The sequence below is a fragment of the Staurois parvus genome, unplaced genomic scaffold (assembly GCF_062004578.1).
Source record: "Staurois parvus isolate SC_StPar_1 unplaced genomic scaffold, SC_StPar_1.0 ptg000303l, whole genome shotgun sequence".
Taxonomy (NCBI): domain Eukaryota; kingdom Metazoa; phylum Chordata; class Amphibia; order Anura; family Ranidae; genus Staurois; species Staurois parvus.
The window spans coordinates 16,361,350-16,383,832 of NW_028318099.1; the positions used below are offsets into that span (position 1 = coordinate 16,361,350).

The 22,483-nt window shown below is 40.6% G+C and overlaps 1 protein-coding gene across 3 annotated transcripts in view; it reads right to left on the bottom strand.

Annotated features, from left to right (window-relative positions):
- Positions 1-22,483, bottom strand: part of SEMA4G (semaphorin 4G) — a 300,010-nt gene that overhangs the window by 200,627 nt on the left and 76,900 nt on the right. For 2 of the 3 annotated variants that reach the window (XR_016313583.1, XM_089683293.1), the window contains exon 2: positions 15,022-15,220. Coding sequence is in view for 1 of the 3 variants with exons in the window: in XM_089683293.1 (XP_089539419.1) it covers positions 15,022-15,139 (118 nt within the window). In the remaining 2 variants the exon portion in view is untranslated. The remainder of the gene's footprint in view (positions 1-15,021; positions 15,221-22,483) is intronic. The other variant, XR_016313584.1, reaches the window with a different exon arrangement.

The following is a 22,483-nucleotide window of genomic DNA, read 5'->3' on the forward strand; positions in this document are numbered from 1 at the left end:
CTTTTCCTCAGTTCTAGGTGTACATTTCAGATTGAAAAATTGAGTTCTGCAATCTACAGTTTTTTCCTGCAAATTTGAAAACAGAGTAGCTTGGAAACATAAAAAGGAGCCTAAGGGTCCATCTGCTGACCCAAAGTAGGCTTAAAATATTCACATGCAATACTTAATATCTGGCTGACAATTTTTCTTTAATTAGGCCTTACTTTAAAAAATATATACAAAACTACAATATATTTATTTAAAATTTTACTTCAGGCGGCGAGAGTTACAATAGCCAAACACTGGAAACGGCCAGCAATATCGCTGGACCTCGTCAAACATAAACTTAATTGGATTATGATTAACGATAAACTTATTAGTATACTTAATAACAATACTTCTAAATTTGAGAGCACTTGGGATCCGTGGATTTGATATATTTCTGGTACTTAACCTCTTCACGCCGGCCGAACGCAAATGTGCGTCTTCCCGGCGTCTGGGCCTAGATGCCAAGTGGCTGCACATTTGAGCTCTATTAAAAAAAAATAACGTGCTGAGAGCGCGTGCCCTGCACGCTCCCAGCACACATTTCTGGTACTCACGGAAAGGTCCCGATCTCCTCTTTCGATCGGAACCTTTCCCGATCATGTGGCCGCCGTGATGGCATGTCACTTGACCCTAAACCTCGCCCCGCCTCCCGGCTTCTGAAACCCTTAAAGGGCCGGGAAGCACCGGCACGAAGGGTTTAACAGATTCTTGGCTGGCCCTCACTCTTATTTCTTTTCATTATTCTATTCTTTACTTTTCTTCTCTCAGTTTTATCTACATTTTCCATTTTTTTTTTTTTTTACTCCTGACTACTATGTCAATGATATTTTTGTACCACTTCGCTTATGGTGCAATTTGTTGCTAATCGATCAAAATCTAAATATGCTACCAGTGTGTTTTTCTCATTACACATTATTGGTCAATTTTGTTCTTGTGTTGCTATACACATTGTGCTTGAATACATTGTACCATTGCTTGATGTTTTACAACTCATCATGTTGGTGGATTGCGTTTTCTGTCTTTTTGTGTACTGTTTCTAAAAATCCTAATAAACATATTGAAAAATATATTTCACTTCAGAAGATACTGAAAACAATGCAAAGAGCTAAAATCAGTACTGGTTTAGAACATCTAAAACAGAAATCAGGCTTTGCACATAGCAGCAAATAAGGTTTCCATGCTTCTTTTTTAACAAACACTGGAAGGATTAAAGCTGAACTTCTGGTAACTATAAATAACACAAATAAATGGAACTCTGTCTTCACAAATACATCATTGAATGCAATTTTTTAAAATCTAAGCAGTGTATTTACCTAAACTTGACTTTATATCAGCCGCTTGCTCTGCCTTTACAGCAACACTCAGACTGGGAGAGGGAAAAGCAGCACAAGAAGCCAATTGGTTGTAATGTAGTGCTCATGTCCTAACAAGGGGCATGCTGACCAAGATAAGTTCAGTCTAATGCTTCAACTTTCACTGTCCCGCTTAAAGGCTGGGTGAGGGACAAGATCTGTGTTGTATAACTAACCTAATCTCCTATCCTGCCAGAGACGGCTGTGCTGTGGATCAGAGCTGTGTGACTGGATACACAGAATTACATATCCTTTGGCAGGTAAAACAGCTCCTCCTACATATCTCATCTGCGTATTTTGCCATTTGCCTTGAGATCAGCTTATACAAAGAACCAGACTCATTGGTATAGGCAACATGTTTTTTTCCCCAAGAGGGGGATGCCCTTTCTGAATAATAGTGTATGCATAGCCAAATATTTTTTTTTTTTATTAATTTAAGAAGAACTAAAACCCCTGTTAGGTATTTCTTTTAATATCTGTGTGCCATTGGGAATCTTTCCTTTTACTTCATATCCCAGAGATGCAACAAGAAATTTGAAAACCTCTCCCGTAGTGAGGAAGAACTCCTAGACAGCTGTCCCAGGAAATGTCCCTGCTGTTCTGTTTCTCTGGACACAACTCTAAATCTTTGGATTTCCTCTGGCTTTCCATCGTGGGGACACCAGTCTTAGTCACCCGTACAAATGAAATGGCTGAATCTAACCAATGGGGACAGAGACAGATTTAGAAACTTGACAGGGGTCTAACCCTTTCTACTCCAAAACAATAAAAAAAAAGGTTTAGCCAAAGATACAATTTAAACATTTTTGCTCAGAACCCTATGTAAATGCACATTGTTAGTTCTTTAGTAATGCTAACCTTGCCTAATTCTAGCAACAGTTAAATCAGCCAGATCACAATCAACTTTTGACTAGCATTTGTAAACTAAGCAACTGGTAAAAATAGGAGGAAATGTAGTCATAGACCAGGCATTGGTGAAGCGGAAGTAAATATAGATAATGACTTACGAAAATATGGTTATCATTTTGTGAGACACTTTCTTAAGGTCTGAGAGAGTCTGGATACAATATCTCCAACACCCTGCTTAACGGTTGTTGTGGTGGCGGTTGGAATGGTGCTCAGGTGAGCTACGGCTTCTCTTTCTTTTCTTCCTTCTTTTTTCTTCTTCCCTTTCCTCATTGATGATGCTCTTATTGCTCATCATTGAATAAAGGTCTTCTTGTATGAAGATGGTCATTAACAACACATTTACTTGTTGTACCTTGGCAGGCATTTTGCATTTAATTCATAGGGTCAGTTCCCATTTGGTTGGGACTTCCCAAAACAACGTTGATGATATCTTTGACCCATGTTTTGACCTGTTTATACATGCAAACACCTGTCACCAATGTCTCTTACAAATGGTTTTATGATGCTCAGCCTGCTTGCATTGCAGGTACTTACTTGATTTTGAACTCGAATATTGACTTAATGGTGATTGAAAACTTTAATAAAAATATTGAAATAGAAAAACTAAGAAGACATTATTAAAAAATGTCAGTTGCAAAGTAAGCCCTCATTCAGGGTTTTTCTTCTCATTTTCCAATGCCCGATTACGCCCAACTATTTCAAATCCCATTCATTCTAATTGTCCCATGTGTGTAGTTTTTTTTTTTCTGTGGTTGTGTAGTATTTTTTTTAGTCCTGTGTTTTTGTCCCATAGATTTCAATGGGAGAATCTAAAAATGCCTGAAGTATTCCTGTCCTCATATAAAACTGTTCTATTCCGCTTGCCCAGCTCAATCCAGGAACCATCTCCTGAAACTTGATATGCATGCAAAAAAGCTTTTATAACATCTACAATATGCCTGAACAAAAACACACTTCAAAATCACCAGGAACATGCTCAGCTTCCAATCTGCTCATGTGTGAGTGCAGGCTAAAAATGAATGGATTTATACAAGTGAGAATACAGAGGAACAAAGACTATAAAACGCGTAAATAATGGACAGTTACAAAATGTATAATTACAATATCTCACACAATATGCATATTGCAGGTGTCTAAGCTACTTTCCCTGAAAACACTCAACAGGGTACAGGAATATGTCATGGCCAAATTACAGAGTCAAATTGAGAACCTTTGATACAGTCACAATGAGAACCACTGATCTACTGGCACCATCACGAGGATAACTTGCCTGCAGGACATACACTGACTGGTGGCTAGAAGCAACAGGTAGGCTTTCCTTAACCACTTGCCCTCCAGAGGATTTACCCCCCTTCCTGACCAGGCCATTTTTTGCGCTGCGTTAATTTAACTGACAATTGCTCAGTCATGCAACACTGCACCCAATGAAATGTACATCCTTTTTCCCATGAATTGAGCTTTCTTTCGGTGGTATTTGATCGCTGTGCGGTTTTTATTTTTTGCGCTATAAAAAAAAGACCAACAATTTTGAGAAAAAAAACAATGTTTTTGACTTTTTGCTATTAAACATGTCCAGTAAAAAAGTTTTAAAAATCAAATTTCGTCATAAATTAAGGCCAAAATGTATTCTGCTACATATCTCTGCTAAGAAAAAATCCCAATACATGTAAATTAATTGGTTTACGAGAAAGTTATAGCATTTACAAATAGAGGTATACCCCCCTTCCTGACCAAAGTGCTGCGTTACTTTAACTGACAATTGCGTGGTCATGCAACGCTGTACATAAATGAAATTTATGTCCTTTTTTCCAACAAATAGAGCTATCTTTTGGTGGTAGTTGTTAGCCTGTGCATTTTTTTTTTGTTTTTTTGCTCTATAAACAAAAAAAAAAATTTTTTTTGACTTTCTGATATAAAACATATCCAGTAAAAAAATAAAAAAATCAAATTGCTTCATAAATGTATTCTGCTACATATCTTTGCTAAAAAAAAAATCCCAATGTGACGGTGCGCGGCATCAGACCCCAGCCCTTCTCACCAACTCGTGACCGAAGGACCAGCCGATTTCACACCACGCTGTCACTTGAGTAACAATGCCACCCTCAGCTGCACCCTGCACAAAGATTTTCCAGCTCGCGGGACCACAATCTATGTGCCAGCAGCCTGAGAGCGATTGTTACTGGGTCAGGTTAATTACGCAATTAACCCTTCACATTGTCACTACCACCTTTTTACAGAGAAGGAGGAAACTCACAAATCTTAGCAGTAACACTATGATATTAGTAAAAGTGTCTGTAATACACACTGTCACCACAGACAGATGTATGCAGAGGATTATTACATACAGTAGCACTCTTCAGAGACAGGGATTTTTTAGTTTGCATTAAAAGCTTTAGATGCAGTTCAACACTTTTCAGAAAAAAGGATTTATTGCTAAAAAGGTCAAAATGGTGCAATTAAAATATTTACAGAAAAAGAGGTAAAGATATAAAGAGAGCAATAAAACAACAGAGAAATGAAAGAGAGAAGTTCAAAAGGCAGAATACTTGCAAAAGTCCTTGGTTTGAGCAGAGTCCAATTGTCCGAACAAAAGGTTTCCTTGGCTCTCAAATCTCTTAGATGGTTCCTGATCGATGTTAAAGGAGAGCTCATTTTTCTCCAGACTGTCAGTCTTTTTCTATCATCTCAAAGGGGTGTCTCCTGAGAACAAATGGCCAATCATCCTGTTTGGGGATGGGTGTTAGGCGGTAACCAAGGTTATAACCAAATCCCTTACAATTTCATACTACGGTCAATAACCTTCAATAGGTACAGGTAGCATCCTAGCAACTGGCAGATTAATATTTAGAATTATATTCCAAACGCAAAAGGTACCAAACATAGCATATCCTTGCCACTCCGGATAAAAGAAATTGCTTTCTACTCTCTTGTAGGCGATAACATAGGGATGTAAGGTCTCATGTGACTCATATTAAAATGACCTATCCGAATATATACTTCATATTAATGTGCCTAGTTCCTGCTGAAGTTTATGAATTTGTATGAAAAATGACTCATGTGAAATGTACGTTTTATGGCACACTCTAGCTCTAATGGCCTAACAGGTCATGACTTACTGAGCTATTGTTTTACAATCGGGCAGAGGAAAGTGGTTTTCAAGCAGACCCCCTGGAACCAGACTAATTAGTGGTTTAAAGCCATGGAGCTCATCTAGCTGTGTTTTATTTAGGATAAGAGATCCTGTTGACCTCCGTTCACTTACAGCCTCACATTCCATTCAAAAGGGAGGAGGGAGGACAGGAGAGACAACATGGCTGCGACCTAATAAGATGGCTGCCATGTACAGCCTTCATGCCTCTATGGCGCACAATCGTCACACCCAATATGTGTAAATTAATTGGTTTACATGAAAGTTAAAGCATTTACAAATAGCGGTAAATATACTAGGATTTTTTTTATTTTTTAAATCTTCACTAGTAATGGCGGCAATCAGCAACTTATAGCGGGACTGCGTCGGGCATTCTGACACTGGGGGGAACTGACTTGGTGTCAATGACATCCCCAATGACACCAAAACAGTGACCGTGCTAATAAAGAGCACTGACACTGTACTAATGGCACTGGGCAGGAAGGGGTTAACATCTGGGGCAATCAAAGGGTTAACTGTGTGCTGGGTGTGTTTTACTATGGGGCTGTATCTGTGTGCTTCACTGTAAGCACACTGCTTTGCATTCAAAGCAGTATGCTGGAGCTGACAGGGAGGAGAACTCTTTTGTTTACAAACAGTTCATATATACACATGATTTTGCACACCCGTGCCGCCCTGTAGCAGTATATCTGCTAAATAGCAGATGGCAAGCGGTTAAAACCAAATTCCTTCAATCACAAGGCCAACAATTCATTTTTTGTTTTGTTTTCCATTTACAAAGCCATACCTCCTAACACAAACTCCATCCCCTACACAAGCTTAAATACTCGGAAGAAAACTAAGAAAGATCAACAATTTTTAGAATTCATCTCTTGAAAATGACAGAGCCTAGATTCTTTTGCACATGACTATATCATACAACTATATATCATCAAGGCTTAATAATATGAGAAAAGCAAACCTAAAGATAATTTCTGAATTCACTACCGTAACACCTTCTCTTCTCCTATTATATTCTGCAGCAGAAAATGCCTTCATAAAGCAATTACTCAACATTGAACAGAAAAACTATGAATATGACCTCTTTCACGCTCTTGCAAGCACACAGCTAATATTTCTCATAGATGCCCCTGGCAGTTTTCCTCCTTGAACAATCATTTTCCAATACAGCCAAGTATTTTCCATGATTATATTTAGTTTCTGGTTAAGGCTGTAAATTACACTCAAAATGGGAAGAAAACTTCACTGCCACATACCGCATGATGGCCTTCTGTCATACATGCCTGGGTACGATGTGTTAGAGGGCTAGAGGTCCTAAACAGGGCAGAATCAGGGCAACCACAGCAGAGTAGTGTCATGGGGTGTTGAAGAGCATTCAGCCAGACCATGCAGCTTTGGGGTGCCATGTAGTGAAGCGGTGCCACCTGCCCCAGAGTGTACACACCACTAACTGGGCTTGGTATCCCGACAATTGTGGACAACTTTACACACTGCTTGGTAGAGCTTGCTGACCTCATACCAATCTGCAATGCTAAACCGGAATCTACAGCCGCATAATTTGTTCCTCATAAAAATGATCTGTGAAGCTCGTAATTACCTCTTCACTAAATGTCTGAGGAAGTGTACAGTGCTAATTGCTTGATTGACGGCAAGTTCACTGTCCTCATTTAGCACCTCCATGAATTGTTCCATCTGTTTTGTTTCAATAAGGTGCTGAAATAACTCAGTCTTCTCCCAAGCAAATTATTTTTTTCTCTTAGTTTTGTCTCCCAAGAGGAATTTATCATTAAAGTATCAACCTGTAAATTATATGTGTAATAGGAATACACTGGTTAATGTATAAATAGCATATTATAACCAAAATAACATCTGTGCTTAGAACAACAATGGTGTGAAAAAGTTACACAACCCATTGCAGACACATTCCATTTTACTGCAGTCAGATCAGGGAATGGTATCTTTGCCTGAATATTGCTACGCCTGAGCACGGGGGTGCTGTTCAAGTTAAAATAAATCTTTCATGGTAGAATAATGGGGGCTCTGCATATAACCAGGCAACAAGCACTTGTAGAATGAGAAGTCAGCATTGGCATCCTCCATGTTGCTTTAAAATTCTACCTACAAAAAAAGAGCGGTTAGCCATCACTGGCCAACAGCCTCATCTCGTTCATAGGGTCAATGGAGAAGACTAGATACTATTAGGAGCCAGTCACTGCTACTGATTAGCTTAGAGCAGTGGTCTTCAAAATGTGCCCCTTTGCTCGCCACTATTCCTCTCACTGATACCAATGATGAGGCACTATTCTCCCAATAATACCAAGGATGGCAGACTAATCGTTCCACTGACACATATTATGGGGCACTATTCCGCCCACTGATACCAATGATGGGGCGCTATTCTGCCCACTGATACCAATGATGGAGCGCTATTCTGCCCACTGATACCAATGATGGGGCACTATTCCCACCACACCAATGATGGGGCACTATTCCCACCACACCAATGATGGGGCACTATTCCCACCACACCAATGATGGGGCACTATTCCCCTCCCACTGATACCAATGATGGGGCACTATTCCCCTCCCACTGATACCAATGATGGGGCACTATTCCCCTCCCACTGATACCAATGATGGGGCACTATTCCGCCCACTGATACCAATGATGGGGCACTATTCCCACCACACCAATGATGGGGCACTATTCCCCTCCCACCAATACCAATGATGGGGCACTACTCCCCCCCCCCCCCCTTACACACACACACACACTGATACCAATGATGGGTCACCATATTCCTTCTACTGACTACAGGCACTATGTAATTTTTTTTTTCTCCCACTGACCACCAAGTCTGAGACACTGTGTACTCCCACTGGCCACTCCCCCCCCCCCCAAAGTCTGAAGAACAGTAAACTGGCTCTTTGTTTAGAAAGTTTGGAGACCTCTGGCTTAGAGGATATATCAGTGGTTTGAACAGTAATGGCAATGGGAAAAGCATATGAGCCACAATTGGTATGGGTTTTGCTATGTATGTACATGGCCACTCCTATTCGCGCTGCCTATTATGAAGTAATTAAAAAGCCAATTATAGCACCAGTCTTGTAACCCTACATAGTTTGGTCACAGTTTCTGTCCTCATAAAGAAAGCCTGTCACTTATACTGCTTTTTCAGAACGGTTTTGTAAATGACTGCATTTTATAAAACCTTACTGTCCTGCTATCCTTGCAGTCTTGGGCTGACATTATTCAGACTGCCCCCTTCTTCCCAACAAACCTGCCATACCCTGCTGCAATATGGATGTGCATTGGGACTGTGGCACTGTCATATGTTCAGAGATGTATCTAACGCTGAGTGCCAGCTCAATAGCGAGTACGCAGAACACTACAGACAAGGCACTAAACAGAAGCCATTGCCATACTATAACTCAACTTGACAGCTTTATATATAAAACGATAATTACATTTCCGAGGAATTTTTACTCATTTCCAAAAAGGTATTGGGTAACTCTTTATTTCATATAGTTTCTTTTTGTACATAAAGAGAGTAACCCTGAGCACTTCATTTTCTGCTTTCAGATTTGTACTGGAATTATTTCAGATGTCCAATGTACACTTTTAATGATGTATCTACAAGGGTTGCAAAGTCATTCATTTGAAGTGAATGGCTGCTTTATCTGGCCCTGATATATAGGATCAGCACTACTGATGCCAATACTAGCTTACTGCTTAAAGTGATATTAAAAGGCAAAAATGTAATATATATCAGCTTACCAATCAGGTGTGGTAGCTGCATTAGTTTTCTTTTTTATAGGCTTTTTTCCCCTCCTATGTTTTCACATGGTGATCTGGCCAGTTAACACACTGTTATTGAACACCTACACTCTGGATGAAGGAGCAACTGAGTGTTAGATGCACTAGCAGATTTCGATAGACTAAACAAATTGAAGCCAAACTCCAGCTAATACTTTTTAAGCACATACAACAACAGTTTGCTGCTTTTGGGATAAAAAGTTTTTCATAAGTGAATAAAAGTGGATTACTGTAAGCTTCCCTGTCAGTGTTAAATGGCTTGTCCCAACCCTTTACCTGCTACATTTGCAGGACAGCTTGTTCTGTTGAAATCAAAAGACTTACTGGCAGGATCACAATGTGAAAAGAAAGAAATATATATTAATATATATCATATTAATAATAAAATGTCTGCTTTTGGGTTTATTACCACTGTAAAAGGGACTACTGCCTAAACCGAGTTATTCTAAAACTGACCATACATGTTAAGCTAGCCATAGATGGATGAAAATTTGACTGGTTCAACAGGGACCGGACAAATTTCAATCTAAACATGTCCGTGCATGATCAATTTTTGCTGAAGTAGCTAATTGGAAAATTTGTCTTGATCAGGCTACAGCCACCGATCAGTGTATTGACAACAGATTCCTGCTGTCAAAATACCCAGTGGGGAGGATTCCTCCAACCACCTTCCCTGTGTGGATGGAAGAATCCATTAGCTTATTTCACTTTGCTGGCTAAACGGGAATAAAAACAATGTATGGCCAGCTTTACATTTTACAATCTCCTTTAGAACTTGCAACAACTGCGATTTAATTTGTAATAACTTATAATACAAGGGCCTGTCTGGTTAAAAACATTAATTCATGGTTTAGGTGGGCTTTGTTACATAAAGTATGTATTTACATGTAGTATATCTAAAGGTAATTTGACAATCAAGTTGCAATGTTTTGGTCCACTTTAAAGTGGTTGTATACCCTTACATATACCCAGTGAAGTGACTAGCCTCGGGTGATACCTGGATGAAACAAATCCTCCCATCTCACAGTTGTACCTGTATGTCTGCAGTCCTCTTTTCTCTACATATGTAGAAAGTGCAGAATTTATACAGCTTGTCTAAGATTTCAGAAAAAAGAGGGGGTTGGGAGCTGAAGTTACACTCAAATCTCAGTGAAAGCTAATTGGAGGGAAGGGACACCCCCCTTTCACAAGGCACACAGGAACAGAGCTGAGGTTGTTAATCACAGGCTGTGTGCTAGAGCTCCCTCCCTTGTCATCTTTTTGTCTCTTGGTGTCAGGAAGACTTGTCAGACGTGACTCATGAACATAGCAGAGGAACGAGGTATCTATTGGACCCCTGATCCCTCCTCTGCCCTTCAAGGCAGCTGATCAAACAAAAATTGCCTCTGAGACTGCCTCTCTGGCCAGTACAGACCAGTAAACACAAAGATGAATCAGAAATAACAACCAAGTGCAACGGAGGCGGGCCCCTTCCACGTCCTGTAAAAATGTGCTGGCAGCTGTAGGGCCACTCAGATCACTTTTACATAAAAGATGATTCCTGGATCTAAAAACCCAGGATCATGGCTGCAGCTCTTCAAGTGAATGGGCTGCCCTTTGTGCGACACCTGAAATCACAAGCAGGAAGACTTGCTACGCAATATGTGAACGGGGCCTAAGAGAGGACTTCCCTCAATCATTTTTTTTTGTTGAAAAAAAAGTTTTGGCTTTACATATACTTTAACAGCCATACCCCATGAAGTGTTGTGGTCAAATTCCCTGGTCATTTTACATGCTGAAAAAAATGTAATTAAGGGAAAGAAGTTCATTCAGAGAGAGCGACAACAACAAACCCTGTATAAGGAATGAACTGTCACCCCTGTTTTTTTATATATTAATTTGTATGTACAGCCGAAATGAAAACACTTTTTTGTTTTAGAAAGTAGGAAAGCAGCTAAAACAGTTTTTTTTTCTAACAGCTTTTGATGTTGTGGAGATTTCCCATCTCCCATCTGTCCCAAGAAAACAACAGTAGGTGATAAAATATTGTTGCATTGACCCTCTAAGAGCTGTAGGATTTTGTGGGGCCTTCGAGCCTCCCTACCATAGATGTGGCCTAAAGGTGCCCAAAAGACATTTACAGAGACAAAAGCAGTGACCAAATCCCAGATACCTACCCATCAATCTTTTTTGGTAAAATTTTCTGGCTCAGTGATCAGGAGAGAAATATTATTAAGCAAAAAAAAAAAACATGCCTGGAGCTCAGTTTCAAACTTTAGCTACTCTGTAAAGCCCGGAAATCTACTATTTTAATTCTTTATATGCTTCAAGGTAGAAAAAAAAAAAAAAAAACACACTCCCCAGCAAGCTACAGGTGACATTAAATCATATCTGCATATTGACAGAAGATACCAAAATCCTTACCAGAAAAATTCTGCAAACCAGCAAGATTGATGATGGGAAAACACACTCATGGAAAAAGCTGGTGATTTCTGAGCAAACTTTACTGGCGGGAACTGCCTAAACGTTATTAAAAACTCACAAAACTTCAATATAAGAGCGGTCCTGCCTATTAGAGGAATACTGTATATTTGTAAATTAAAGGAGCCATGAGAATTTTGTTACAGTAAAAGCACCACGAGTACACCGGTAGGTAATACAATTTGTTTCTTATCACATGCTACACTACAACACCAAAAGTAAAACACCTAAAATTTACTGCCCAATAGTTTTGGAGTACAGCTGCTTCCTGCGAGCCCTGAGGAAGGGGGTACAAGACCCGAAACACATTAGCCATTCCAACTGCGTTATGTTTGGATAGATGTCTTGCATCTTGCACTTGTCTTTTACAATTTTTTTGCGTATATCAATCAAATTCTTATTTAATACACATTTTGATGCACTAGGCGCTTCCACCTTCCAGTGTAACTTTTTTTTACAATTTATCGACGATTCTGGTTGTCCGGTATACATTTCAGTGCAAATTATAAAAGATGTTTGTCCACATATTCAGTTATAGGCACTTATGGAAATCTGTAGTCCAACAGCCCAAAAAACTAAAAAATATCCTTTGGGATAATTTGGGGCAAAATTATACCTAAATAGCTATCAAAATTGTTGAGGCAGGAGGGCTATAAGCGGTCTTAAATTTCAGTATTCAATTGCAGGGAAGCTCAGCATTGGCAGTTGTTGATAAAAAAGTAAAAAGTTGCATAGACCAACAGCTGTCATCTCTTACCAACTATGATCTCGGAACCCATCTAGTTGCAAAATGCCCACTCAATGTTAAAGCTACCATTCATGAACCCCAAGTCTGAGCTAGTTTGAAGGAAGAGAAACTGAACATTTTCAAAACAAAACAAAAACAGTAATCATCTATAAGAGGCCTTAAAGCGATACTAAAGGCTTAACTTTTTTTTCTAAAAATAACAAACGTGTATACTTACCTGCGGTGTGCAGTGGTTTTGCACAGAGCAGCCCGGATCCTCCTCTTCTCGGGTCCCCCGCAGGCTCCTTCCACACATGGAGCCACAGCTTGGCCCCACCTCCACTCTCTTCTAATTGGCTCACTGGTTGTGATTGACAGCAGTGGGAGCCAAAAGCCCCCCTGCTGTCTCAGCCAATGAGAAGAGGGAGCCCCGGGATAGCAGAGACTCCAGTGCACATCACTGGATCTAGAGGGGGCTTATGTGAGTATTAGAGGGGGGGGGGTGGCTGCACAGAGAAAGCTTTTTACCTCCAATAGAGGATGTTCCATGATATACTCAAACTCTGATATCCTACATCTTAATAGTGTCCAAAATGATCACCTGTAATAAATATAGCCACTCTGAAGAACAAATATCCTGGAGAAGCAGTCGAGTTTCCTACAGGACAAAAAAAACTAGCTTTAAAAAGACTTGGAATTCCTGGCTGTGGTACCTACAACCCTTGGTCTAAACCGGAGGTCAGCGACAGGGGCTGAGACCTGGACCACAGGGAAGAACGTTTTCTAATCTTTCCTTTTTCCCTTCTCTTTTCACAACTTATTCTTTTCTCATTTTCCTCTTTTTTGCTTCCTCACTAGAACGGTTTATACACAGCTGTGGATCACTGGTACTCTACATGTTGATACAGGAAATACAACAATATGGTATACCTACCACTAACCTGCGGAGTAATACATTCCAAGTTTGCAACGTACAAAAACAAACAGAAGCTAAAAACTACTATTTAAATCAGGGGTCTCCAAACTGCGGGGACCGAATGTGGCCCTTTACTTGCCTCTATTTGGCCCTTGGGGCACTATTCCATTCACAACTGACACCAATGATGGGACACCATTGGTGGGTGCTATTCCTTTCACTGATACCAACAATGGGGCACTATTATTCCCCCGATACCAACAATAAGGCACTATTCCTCCCACTAAAACCAATGGTAGGGCATTGTTTACTCCCACCAACACTGGGGCATTTTTTTACTCCCACTGGCCACAGTCTGGCCCCCCTGAAGTCTGAAGGACAGTAAACTGGTTCTTGGCTTAAAAAGTTTGGAAACACCTGATTTAAATCAATGAGATTAGCCATTTAGAAATACTGTACATACAGTACCTTATATGGTTTTAGTAATATATACACTGTAGATGTTCTAAAATAACATTTTTGGCAATTTACTGTTCCTTCTAATATGACCTCTGATCTACACATATGCCTGTTCTCTAACATACTGCAGATTTCAAGTCTGCTGGTGAATCTGGTATTCCCTAGGAAGAATTTCACTGTTTGGACTCTAACCCACCAAGCAGACCAATTGGGGAAATTACATTTTACTGCCGATCAATATTAAAATTTTTTCTTAAATACAAAATGATAAACTTATTTTTGTTTGCCATTAGCAGCAACTTAAAGTGGTATTAAACCCACAACAAAAAATGTAATTTATTGCAGCTTAACAATTATTAGATAGCTGCATTGGTTTTCTTTTCTTTGGCTTTTTTCCTCAGGTAATCTGGCCAGTAAAATACCACCTGTATTAGTGAGACACAACTCTGGATGAATGCACACAGGAGGCACAGCAGACAACACTGTCAGTCTGGGAGGAGAGATTAGATGTATTAGCAGATTTGAAAACAATAACACATTGAAGCCAGCTTACATTTTGTAATCAGTTACAGCAAATAGTTTTTTTCCCTTTTGGGATAAACGTTTTACATGAACAAAAACTGATCATTTGAACCACCCGTCAGTGGTAAATGGATTGTCTCATTCATGTAAACTGATATATTCTGCTGGCGAGCTTGTGGTTCTGAAAAGCCTGAAAAAGACTTACTGGCTGGATCATCAGATGAAAACAGAAGGAAAGCCTAAAAAAGAAAGCTAATGTAGCCATCGCATCTAAGAATTGGTAAGCTGCAATATAATAAATGTTTGCTTTTAGGTTTAATAGCACGTTTAATGCATCCAATGAAGACAAGGAATTGGTTTAGCAGAACATGATGGGTGTATGAGATGCCCAACATTTCTCTTCCCGTTTTCACGGGGTATCATTAGAATGAATCTGTACCTATTTGCTTACAGGAGCTCCTCATCATCATTAGCAGCAATAATTCATTCTCCACAAAGACAATCTGCTGTTTTAAGCAAGTGCCATCACTCCCATGCTCATTAAGCAGTCAATAACGTCTGATGGATGCTACCGATAGAGGCATATCTATAATCAGCTCATCAGCATACAGGATACAAAATGTCTCTCTTGCAACAACGATTATCAAAATGTCTCTCATGAGGAAAAAAAAGAAAACTAATTACCGTTATATGTTACAGTTTTCCTGGGAGTCGCATCCAAATCAGCAGCTGACCTCTTTGATGTATATCCAATTGTTATTGCGTATAGTGCCAGAAAGTAACAAGCCACATGCCTCTTCATCTTCTCTTAAGTAAAGCCTGTGTTCACCAGTTGTCACCGAAGAGATCTGAGATTGAAACAAACAGTGTTGGCAATTTCATCCTGAAAAGTAAAAGGAAAACATAAAATGCTATAATAAAAACATTTTCCATTATGGTACAATGGGTAGAGGTTAGGAAGTCTATTGGCTGTTTATTGTCATCTGTGTCCCCAGTGGGCAGATTTACTCTGCCTTACTGTCTCAGCAGGAAACGGACACAGAAAAGAAAGAAGGAAAAAAATCTCACCCATGACCCAGAGAGCAATAAAAACCTGACAGAGGTCAAAGCCAAGAAATGCCAAACCTGTATTTTTGGGCCTAATGCCATTAACTCGATTCTTGTGGGGACCTGGGGTCCGCCAAAGAAAGGAAGGAGGGTCAACCATAAAGTGGTGTGTGCAACTGCAAAATATTGTCATGGATTACTGTGATGGGTCATAGTTACACAGATAGAGTTTATACTTACCCCTCTACACCGCGTTCCAAATTATTATGCAAATTCTATTTAAGTGTCACAAAGATTAAATATTTTGTTTTTCAGTGTAACTCATGGATGGCATGTGTGTCAGGGCTCTTTTGATCACTGAAAACAATCTCAGACACCTGTGATAATTAGATTGGCCGGTGAGCCCAATTTAAGGAAAAACTACTAAAGGAGGATGTTCCACATTATTAAGCAGAGCACCATTTTCAAGCAATATGGGGAAGAAAAAGGATCTCTCTGCTGCCGAAAAGAGTGAAATAGTTCAATGCCTTGGACGAGGTATGAAAACATTAGATATTTCACGAAAACGTAAGCGTGATCATCGCACTATTAAGAGATTTGTGGCTGATTCAGAGCACAGACGGGTTTGTGCAGATAAAGGCACATTGAGGAAGATTTCTGCCAGATCCATGCATCGGATCAAGAGAGTAGCTGCTAAAATAACATTACATAGCAGCAAACAGTTATTTGAAGCTGCTGGTGCCTCTGGAGTCCCACGGACATCAAGGTGTAGAGTCCTCCAGAGTCTTGCAACTGTGCATAAACCTTCTATTCGGCCACCACTAACCAATGCTCACAAGCAGAAACGGCTGCGTTGGGCAGAAAAATACATGAAGACTAATTTTCAAACAATCCTGTTCACTGATGAGTGCCGTGCAACCCTGGATGGTCCAGATGGATAGAGTAGTGGATGGTTGGTGGACGGCCTCCTTGTTCCAACAAGGCTGCGACGTCAGCAAGGCGGTGGTGGAGTCATGTTTTGGGCCAGAATCATGGGAACAGAGCGGGTCGGCCCCTTTAGAGCCCCCGAAGGTGTAAAGATGACCTCTGCAAAGTATTTGGAGTTTATGACTGACCACTTTCTTCCCTGGTACAGAAGGAAGAACTATGGTTTCCGTAATAAAATCATCTGCATGCATGACCATGCACCATCTCAAACTGCAAAGAATACCTCTGCATAAATGGCTGCTATGGGGATAAAAGGAGAGAAAGTCATGGTGTGGCCTCCATCCTCCCCTGACCTCAATCCTATTGAGAACCTTTGGAGCATCCTCAAGCAAAAGATCTATGAGGGTGGGAGGAAGTTTACATCCAAACAGCAGCTCTGGGAGGCTATTCTGACATCTTGCAAACAAATTCAAGCAGAAACTGTTGTCATGGAAATTTTGTATTGTTGGTCGAACTTTAAATGTGTCATATATTTATGTTATTCATATGTCTCTCGTGTGGCTTAATTAAAGCTCTGAAGGCTGCAATTGGGCCATGCGCATGTACAATGTATGTATTACAGTACTCAGCTCGGTAATGGATGAGATGGCGGATCTGCGCTTATAGACCGGCGTGTATACCACCACGGCAATCGATGCGAATGCCGCTGGCAGTAGACCGCGGGCCTGTATCCACATATCAGCAGCATAGTACCACATTGACTTCGTGCCGCAAGGCGCCAAGCAGTACGAACTCCGCGTGTAGGCTTATGCATATCTTACAACCCATTACCAATCTGAACTGTATCTTGGATGGATGTGTTTTAATAAAGATCGTATCGGGCCCATCCAGGTACAGACTGATGTTTAGCTTAGGGAATGCTTGTACAAAGAATTTACATACCAATAGGAGCTAGTAGGACAGGAAGTTTGCTGACCTCAGAAGGCTCATGGGGGGGAAGGGGAGGAAGTTTGCTGACCTCTGAAGGCTCATGGGGGAGGACCAGTGATAGATAATAGGAAAGGCCATGCTCCAATCGGAATGTATGTCCTGTGTATAGGCACTCCCCATTGCATTGTTCGGTGGGAGGGGATTGACTTTATTCATGTGGGGGGCGTGTGTGTTTGTAATAAAACCGGGGGCTGAGTCTGAAACCGGCCCTTATGTGAATTCCAACAGCAGCCTTAGAGTGTCGTGTGATCATTCTAGGGTAACGGAGCTCCACCCCCCCACATTTCAACAGAGCTAACCCATTTGGATGGGCAGGAATCGTGTAGTTTAGCTGCAGTCGTGGTAAGCGAGATTCGCACAGCTTTATGGGGGATTTCTGCGCATCCAACTGCGAGTACTCACGGTAAGGAGAAATTCGTTAAAGCGAATTTCCAAGACACTGTCCAAAAACTCACAAGTTCAATGGATGCAAGACTTGTGAAGCTGCTATCAAATAAGGGGTCCTATGTTAAATGTAACGTGACCTGTTCAAATGTTTAAAAAGTTTAAATGTTGTTAAAAGTTTGATTGAAATAGCTTTTGATTTCAGTAAATATGCTGCAAACACAACAAATGACAATTTTCAGTTCTTTACAACCTATAAAGTGTTTTGAAACTTACTGTGCGTAATAATTTGGAACAATGCATTGTAAGTGTTTTATGTTTAAAAAAAATCCTGTTATTAGGAGGTTTGTTTAATAAAATTTGAATTGTACTCTTAATAGTTGATAACATGAGAATTATGCTGACTGTTATTTACATCAATTATTTAGGTAAATGAGAAAAATATCATTTGCATAATAATTTGGAACACGGTGTATAGAAATGTATGTCAAATCAAAAAATGAGATAACAAATCCTGCAAGTCCACCGAATATAAAGTCAATGTATATTTGAATTTAGATTGTTCATAAACTTCAAATGAGTCGTCATGTGTGCGGGATTGTTTCTGGAGCTCAGTATAATGAGAATTTTCATGTGTGATACATTGAGGAGTAGAGACTCAGCCAGGTGAAGACAGACCATTCAGGGAAGAAGCACTGAGAGCAGCAGTTATCAGCATTGAAAGTTATATGCCTCATGTACACTGCTGCTCCTAAGAAGGAGAGAAATGTTTTGTCCAAAAAGCGCCAAAACTATGTGTAAACACGTTTAAGTGTGCCTAATCGCTAGCCGCATTTATTCACTTCAATGGCAAGTACTCTGGCCAATGAAATTTATTTTATTTTTATTTATTACAGGTACTTATATAGCGCCGTCAATTTACACAGTGCTTTACACATACATAGATGGATAGATACACACACACTGTACATTTACACCACCCTCAAGGAACCACCGGTCTAAGATCTCTAACTCACATTCATTCAGACACATACTAGGGCCAATTTAGACAGGATCCAATTAACCTACCAGCTTTGGAGTGTGGAAGGAAACCGGAGTACCCTGAAGAAACCCACGCAGGCACAAGGAGAACATGCAAACTCAGCCATGATTGGGATCCGAACCAATGACCCTAGTGCTGCCAGGCAGAAGTGCTAACCATTTAGTCACTGTGCTGCCTGCATGAATAAACACCCAAGCACTAAATGCGGCTAAACACACTACCGCATTTAGCGGTTTCCTGCTGCCTGTAGAGTTAATGTCTATGACAGCTCCAGTGTTCATGTGTCCATAAAGTGCAAGTGCTGGAGTAAGAATTTTCACAATTATTTTACTGGGGAATTTTTACATTGTGCTCAATGTATCAAGCTAAAAAACTGAGGGATTAATATTACTTTAATAGAAAGATAGCTGACCCTACAGTACCTGCAGTCCCTGATCCTACCTAGAATGCAAAGCGTTCCAGCACAGCAGCATTTTTTTTGTACCAGTGGGGCAAGGGCGCATCACAGGATCTTCCAGGGGAGCATGCCCTCAGAGATGTGAGAATTTAAAGTATAACTATAGGCAAAACTTTTTTTTCCATTCTGGATAGAGCAACGGAGGGTTATCAACCTGGTCAGATTTTTGTTTGCCATCTGTGTCCAATTTGGGAGATTTCCTTTCACTTCCTGTCTCATAGTCAAACAGAAAGTGAGAAAAAACCCCTGCAATTTAAAGTGTTAATAAATCCACAACAGTAAAATCAGTCTGTATATGCAGTAAAGCGTGCTTGTTATACTCAATGTGGAACCTAAGGGGTTAATCATTTGCATTGTGTAAAAATGCTGTTTGATCCTGACTTCTCTGATCCTCCCCTTCCTCCAGTGTCCCCTCTTATCTCCTGATAAGACATATCATGTGGAGTCACTCTGCACATGCTCAGTTTGGTGTGTATTGCTAGAGGTATTTATTTTCTTGGGAGAGTGCATGTGATCAGCACAGGGCCAATCAGCACTGTCCAGACAGAGGTCAGGGGTCCTGCATCCTCCTACAACTCAATGAAAACTCCTCCTACAAGCTTTAACCAGGCCTTGGCTGGACGCTGATAGAAGTCACAAGGGTGGTTGTACAGACGTCGATCAATAGATCGACGTCTGTACAACCAGGGTGCCCATATATGGTTTGAAATTTAGCCAGTCTCTGCTGAACCGGTGCATGTGATCAGCACAAGGCCAATCAGTACTGTCCAAACAGAGGGTCGGGGGTTATGCAGCCTCATGGGACAGTCAGAGGAGAATGAAAACTCCTCCTACAAGCTTTAACCAGTGCTCATCTGAACTGATAGAAGTCACAAGACTGCTCTAACTGCTGATGAGAAAAGGTATTTTGCCATTTATATTTACTAAAATAATTGCATTTCCATGTTCTGTGTACTGTGGGAGAGCAGATATAGTGAACTCAGGGTCCTGGGTTTAGTAACACTTTAAGGGAATTCCTAGGGGACTCCCCCCGTCACCAGAACTAGGGTCCCCATTGGAAGATTTCTCCTCTTACTTTTCTGGGGACAACCCAAAGTTTGGGATTTTATTTTATTTTTTTATTTTCACTGCTAATGGTAAACAGGACTAAGAGAGAGGGCGAATCTCCCTAACAGGGGCACAGACACCAAGGAAAACTCGACAGGGGTTCTAGTCCTTCTCCACACTATCAAAAACTGAAAAAAAGTTTTGCCTTTAGTTATACTTTAAGTTGAACAAGGTCTGGATGCTCTCTAGTAGCGAAAGTCTATGGTCTGCAATTTTGCCATTTACTTCAGAAAAATTTTACGTCTGACGTTGAATAAAAAGTTATAGGGATTATACACAAGACCATCCAAGAACGCACTGCTGCTGTGTACAGCTGCCTATTGAGATGAATCACAAGATGCAGGTAGTGTGCGTATGACATCATATTAAGTGCTTTCCTTCCATACAAAAACTGCTCAATTTCTGAATGCATTATTTGGCATTTTGAACACACTACGGCATGCAGTTTTACTGTATGTTTTTTGCCTAAAAAATAATTTCCGTTGGCTGTTGATATTATTGTATTACAGTTCAGTACATAAACAGTTTACAGTGTTACCACTTCAAAATGCAGACCATTGCAGTAAAATTGATGCAGACAGCATGTAACTTGACGCAGTGCCGCACACAGATATAACAGTCCAATCGGATTTATATAACAATCCTATGTTTGGAAGGATTCCCTGAGATACCAGATTGCATTATACTGCTGGGAACCACTTTGAGGTGAACACTGCCTGACAGAAGGCTGTTTTTTTTTTTTGTTAAGTCCTCCTGCACACTGGACGTTTTTACAGCGGCTGCTTTTGGCTTTTGACATTTTGTCTACAGCCAGTAAACCCCCCAGCATGTTATCCTATGTGTCCATGCACACATAGACTTTAATCAATGTTTTTTGGCTGGAAAAAACAACCAGAATTAGTGGGTTTCAAGATAAGTTTTTTTAGCTGTAAAAACACTGAAAAATGCGGTAAAACACGGTAAACCTCAGCAAATCAGTGTTTTTTGGACTTTTTTTGACTAAAAAAATTTTTTTTTGTTTTGGTAAAAAAAAAACGCAAACACGAAAAAACACAGCAAAATGCTAATACAAAAACGCTAAAAGCCGCTGAAAAACTTGCGTTTTTAATGTGACTTTACACAGCTAACGTTACCAGCGCTATTAAAACGCCCCGTGTGCATGGAGCCTAAAAGTCTGGGAAAACCCTGAGGTATACAGATGAACAGAACCATTCCTATTTCTGTTTTGGCTTTGAATGGAAGGGACTGTTTGGTAAACATGGAAGTGAGTCAACCTACAAGGAACACATAGTGTACATATAAACAATCGGAGTGCCAAGGCCCACAGATGCTCCAAGAATGATCCCAGGACCATGTGACAAGATTCAAGAGGAAAACTTTCTAGGAATGCTGATCACCAACCTGCATACAAAAACTACAAAATATCCCTTGATAAAAGACTATTTAAAGAGACATGGAAACCTGTGTCAATGTAAAGGACCCAACCCCCCACCGCAGCCACTTCTTACTCCCCTTGCCATTCCATCCACCATTGCATATGGCACCAAAATCCTCAGTGACATCACTACCTCAGTCATGTGACAGTGCTCGGGTCTACAGATTGGCTGCTACACCCAATTACTGTCACATGGCCTCTACACGAAGAAGCACTAACTATTTTCACTGGCTGGAGCAGGGGGAGGAGCAGTGACAACTTTGGTAATGAACAGAAACCCTCACTTCAGTAAACCGCTTTGAAGCTAGGTTCATACCTATGCGGGCAGTGATCTGTGTGGGCACCAGAATCCATTCATTTGAATGGGCTGCTGTGTCCTGGGAAACGCAGGAAAGAAGTCCCTGCACTATTTTTGAAATTGCAGTCGGCACGGTAACCGAGGTTCCCAGTACAGAAGCAATTTCCAGTGTAGGCATTTCTCTATGTTGGTGGTTGCGGCTGCTGGACTTTGTGTGGGACCCGCAGCGGCACCACCCGCACAGATGTGAGCCTAACCTTAAAAAATATGTAAACCCGACATTTCATATTCCTGAAATGTGCCTGTTGTACCTTGTACTTGTATGAAAAAGTGTTCCTGCCAGTCTCTTTGCTCTCCTATTAAAAACTGATCACACTAGGCATGAGAGCACAGCATGGTCAGTTCTCTAGCTCTGTTGGGAACCCAGTCGGCTCTTGTCCAATGATCAAACTTGTGCTG